Here is a 4286-nt window from a genome sequence, read left to right on the forward strand (position 1 = left end):
AGGGGTTCCCGGGGGTGCCCCGATCAGTCCAGGGGTGCCCAGCTGTGCCCAGGTGAGCCCAGGTGAGTGCAGGGGTTCCCGGGGGTGCCCCGATCAGTCCAGGGGTGCCCAGCTGTGCCCAGGTGAGCCCAGGGGTGCTCAGATCAGTCCAGGGGTGCCCAGCTGTGCCCAGGTGAGCCCAGGTGAGTGCAGGGGTGCCCGGGGGTGCCCCGATCAGTCCAGGGGTGCCCAGTTGTGCCCAGGTGAGCCCAGGGGTGCCCAGATGAGCCCAATCCTCCTCCTGACCTCCCCTTGTCCCTCCCCCTCCCCTCCCTGCCCACCTGTGTCACCTGGGGGGGGTCCCCCTGAGGGATGTCTCGCGGGTGCCCTGGGGGGGGAGGGGCGGTCACCGCGCTCCACCGCCCCAGGGTCCCCACGAGGGTCCAGAGTCCCCGTGCTGACGTCAGACCCTCCCAGCTGGGACATTGACCCCCCCCCGGGGTGGCACCGACCGAGTTAACCCCCCCCGGACACCCCTCACCCCTCCTGGGCTCCCCCCCGGGGACACCGGGTGGGGCTCCAACACTCCCCCCCCCGCGTCTCCTCTCCCTCCCCCCCCCCGTGAGGCCACGCCCCCCTTGGGCAAACCTGGGCAGGTTGGGGCGGGTCCCCCCCACCCGGGGGGGTCACGGGGGGGTTGAGTCACGGGGGGGAGGGGCAGGAGCTCCAGAGGTACCAAAATCACTTTATTGGCCAATAAATAAACCCGGAATCACCGGGGGAGGGGGGGGGAGAAAGGGGGGAGGGGACGGTCACCAGCAGTGCTGGGGTCGCCACGGGGTTGGGGGGGCCACCATCGGGGTCACTGAGGCCACCACAGGGGCAGGGACACAGCTGTGGTCAAGGCCACCATCGGGGTCATTGAGGCCACCGGGGGGTCGGGGGGGGCCACCACTGGGGTCAAGGCCACCCCCCAGGGTCGGGGCTGTGCCACAGTCACTGTCACTGGGGGGTCAAGGCCACTGCAGGGCCGGGGTCACCACCAGGGTCAGGGACCCCCTGGGATGGGGGACACGATGGCATTGGGGACGCCACGCGGGGAGGGGTCGCCGCCGAGGTTGAGGCCACCACTGGGGGCTGGTGAGGTCACCACCGGGGTCGAGGCCTCCCCACTGTCCCCAACATCCTCAGTGTCCCCGGTGTTCTCAATGTCACAGAGTCCCTGATGGCCCTGGGGTCCTCGGTGTCCACAACATCCCGGTGTCCCTGGTGTCCCTGCTGTTCCCAGTGTCCTCGGTGTCCCCGTGTCACCGCTCGAGGAAGCGCAGCCCGATGGGGGTGCCGGGGGCCAGCAGGGTTCTGGTCATGGGGGTCACACGGCCCCCCCCGGGCTCTGGACGCACCTCAAACTGCAGCAGGATCTGGGGGGTAGGGACAGGTGAGGGACACGGGAGGGGACACGGGCACCCCAGGGGACACGGGGGCAGCGGGGGACACCCACCTGTGCCAGCGCCATGTGCAGCTGCAGCTCGGCCAAGCGGCGCCCGACGCAGCTCCGGGGGCCGAGGCCAAAGGGCAGCGAGGCAAAGGGGTGCCCGGGGCCGGGGGCGGCACCGGGGGTGTCACTGGGGTCCCCCGGGGTGTCCCCAAAGCCGTCCCCGGGGTCCCGGTGGCGCAGCCAGCGCTCCGGGCGGAAGGTGTCGGGCGCCGGGAAGAAGCGGCTGTCGCGGGACGTGGCGTAGTGGCAGAGGGTGATGAGGGTCTGGGGGGACACTGGGGTCAGGGGGACACACTGGGGACCTCCCGGGGGGGTGGGGGGTGTCCCCCCCGCTCACCTGGCGCGGCACCAGGTACTCGCCCACGCGGATGTCGCGGTCGGGGACCACGCGGGCGTTGGCCGGGATGACGGGGTACAGCCTGGGGGGCACGGGGGTGTCACCTCCCTGTCCTCGTCCTCAGTCCTGACTCTCCTGTCCCCATCGTCATCCCTTCCTTGTCCCCATCCCCACCCTCGACTCCATCCTCATCCTCCCCCTCATCCTGATCCCCCCCATTCTCAGCATCGTTCCCATCCCCCTCCTTATCCCCATTTTAACCCCCACCCCCATGTCCCCATCCCTGTGTCCCTGTCCCCACCCCCATCCCCGTGTCCCCATTTTAACCCCCATCCTCATCCCCGTGTCCCCACCCCTGTCCCCTGTCCCTGTCACCTCAGTGTCTCCTTCACCACCGCCCTCAGCAGTGGCAGCCGTCGCAGCGCGGCCGCGGTGGCACCGGCGCCGGCCCCGTCACTGCCGGTGACACCGTTGGTGACACCGTTGGTGGCAGTGGCGGCCACCAGCTCTCGGTGCAGGGCCGCCTGTGCCCCCGGGTGCCGGGCCAGCTCGTACAGGCTCCAGGCCAGCGTGCTGGCCACCTGGGGACACGGGCACACGGGTGACACGGGGACATCGGCAGCCCCACGGGGACCACGGGGACGCCCCGGTGTCCCCCCTCACCGTGTCCACCCCCGCCAGCAGCAGCTCGGTGACGTTCCCGTAGATGCTGCTCATGGGGAGCCGCTCCCGGGCCAGCAGGTCGGTGACACAGGTGTCCCCCTGGGCCAGCGGCCCCCGCGCTGCCACCGCGGCCACGCGACGGTCCACGTGTGCCTTGGCTGGGGACAACAACCCCCTGTGAGCGTCACCATGGCCACGGGACAACAACACCCCCTCAGTGTCACTGTGGCCATGGGACAACAACACCCCCTCAGTGTCACCACCACGTCCTGTCCACGTATCCCTTGGCTGGGGGGACGACACCGTGGCACTGTCACCATGGTCATGGGTCCCCACAGGATGTCTCTGTGTCCCCAGGGGATGTCCCCGTGTCCCCAGGGGATGTCCCCATGTCCACAGTGGGTGTCCCCATGTCCCCAAGGGATGTCCCCATGTCCCCAGTGGGTGTCCCTGTGTCCCCAGAGAATGTGCCCGTGTCCCCAGAGAATGTCCCCGTGTCCCTGCAGTGTCCCCTGTCCCCTCACTGAAGGCGAAGAGCTGGTCCCATGCTCGGCAGAAGGCGTCCCAGGGCGCGGGGACGAGGCGCAGGAGGGGCCTGGGCAGTGCCATCGTCACCAGGGTCAGTGCCAGCACCGCCCCCACACACCGGATCACACCCTCAGTGGCCTCGGGGTCCCCGTTGTCCTCCAGGCAGCCCAGACGGGAGGAGAACAGCACCCAGGAGATGGCTGGGGGGACACGGGGACATTGGGGACATGGGGACACTGGGGGCAGGGGCACACGGGTGATATGGGGCACCCTGGGGACCATGGGAGACCCTGGGAACATGGGGGGACCCTGGGAATATGGGGGACCCTGGGGACGGGGGGGACATGGGGACGATGGAAATATGGGGAGACACTGGGGACAGGGGGACACGGAGATGATGGGAATGGGGGGGGACACTGGGACTTGGGGCACCCTGGGGACCATGGAAGACCCCGGGGACGCAGGGACAATGGGATGGGGAACCTAAGAGTCCCTGGGGACACTGGGGGACATGGGGGACCTGGGGACTTGGTGAGTCCCTTGGGGGGACAGGGAGGGTCCCTGTAGGGGGAGGTTCCAGCCTCGGGGGGGTCCAGGCCTTAGAGAGGGACATGAGGGACCCTTTGGGCAGACACAGGGACACAGGTGGGGGACAGAGGGACAGAGACCCGGGTGGGGGACAGGGACACAGGGGACAGGGCACGGAGGGGACACTCGGGAAGGGGGGAGAGGGGACAGAAGCGGGGCCGAGGACATGGGGGATGCCAGAACACGGGGAGGGACAAGAACAGGGAGGACAGTGATACGGCGGGGGATGGGGACACAGTGACACGGGTGGAGGACAGAGACGGGGGACACAGGGGACACAGGTGGGACCCAGGGCACACGGGTGGGACATGGGGGACATGGGACAGCCCTGAGGGAGCATCCCTGCCCTTTAGGGTCGCCCCTCACCCTCGAGGCCGAAGCGGTTGAACTCGGTGCCGATGTCGGACACGACCCCCCCAGGGTGGCATCGCCGCAGCCGCCGCAGCCGCGTCACCAGCTCGGCCACCGCCGCTGCCACCGGGCCAGCGAAGGCCTCGGCCGCCCCCGGCTGCAGCAGCCCCCGGGCCAGGACCCGCCGCGACCCCCACCAGGCCTCCCCCTCCCTGTGGGGGGACACACTCAGAGCCGGCACCGGGGACAAGGGGACGGGGCACGGGGGGCACAGCAGGACATGGGGTCACAGGGGGGACAGGGACACGGGGGGCACAGCAGGACATGGGGTCACAGGGGGGA

The 4286-nt window shown here is 70.0% G+C and overlaps 1 protein-coding gene across 1 annotated transcript in view; it reads right to left on the reverse strand.

Moving 5' to 3' along the window:
* Positions 1-1104: 1104 nt before the first annotated feature.
* LOC108510389 (25-hydroxyvitamin D-1 alpha hydroxylase, mitochondrial) overlaps positions 1105-4286 on the reverse strand; it is a 6276-nt gene continuing 3094 nt past the window's right edge. Inside the window, exons 3-9 of the mRNA XM_017840066.1 lie at positions 3960-4156; positions 3002-3205; positions 2478-2635; positions 2190-2395; positions 1815-1896; positions 1481-1741; positions 1105-1400 (exon numbers count right to left, since the gene is read on the reverse strand). Coding sequence (XP_017695555.1) covers positions 1287-1400; positions 1481-1741; positions 1815-1896; positions 2190-2395; positions 2478-2635; positions 3002-3205; positions 3960-4156 — 1222 coding nt within the window. The 3' untranslated portion in view covers positions 1105-1286. The remainder of the gene's footprint in view (positions 1401-1480; positions 1742-1814; positions 1897-2189; positions 2396-2477; positions 2636-3001; positions 3206-3959; positions 4157-4286) is intronic.

The sequence above is a fragment of the Lepidothrix coronata genome, unplaced genomic scaffold (assembly GCF_001604755.1).
Source record: "Lepidothrix coronata isolate B3197 unplaced genomic scaffold, Lepidothrix_coronata-1.0 Scaffold778, whole genome shotgun sequence".
NCBI classification, from domain to species: Eukaryota; Metazoa; Chordata; class Aves; order Passeriformes; family Pipridae; genus Lepidothrix; species Lepidothrix coronata.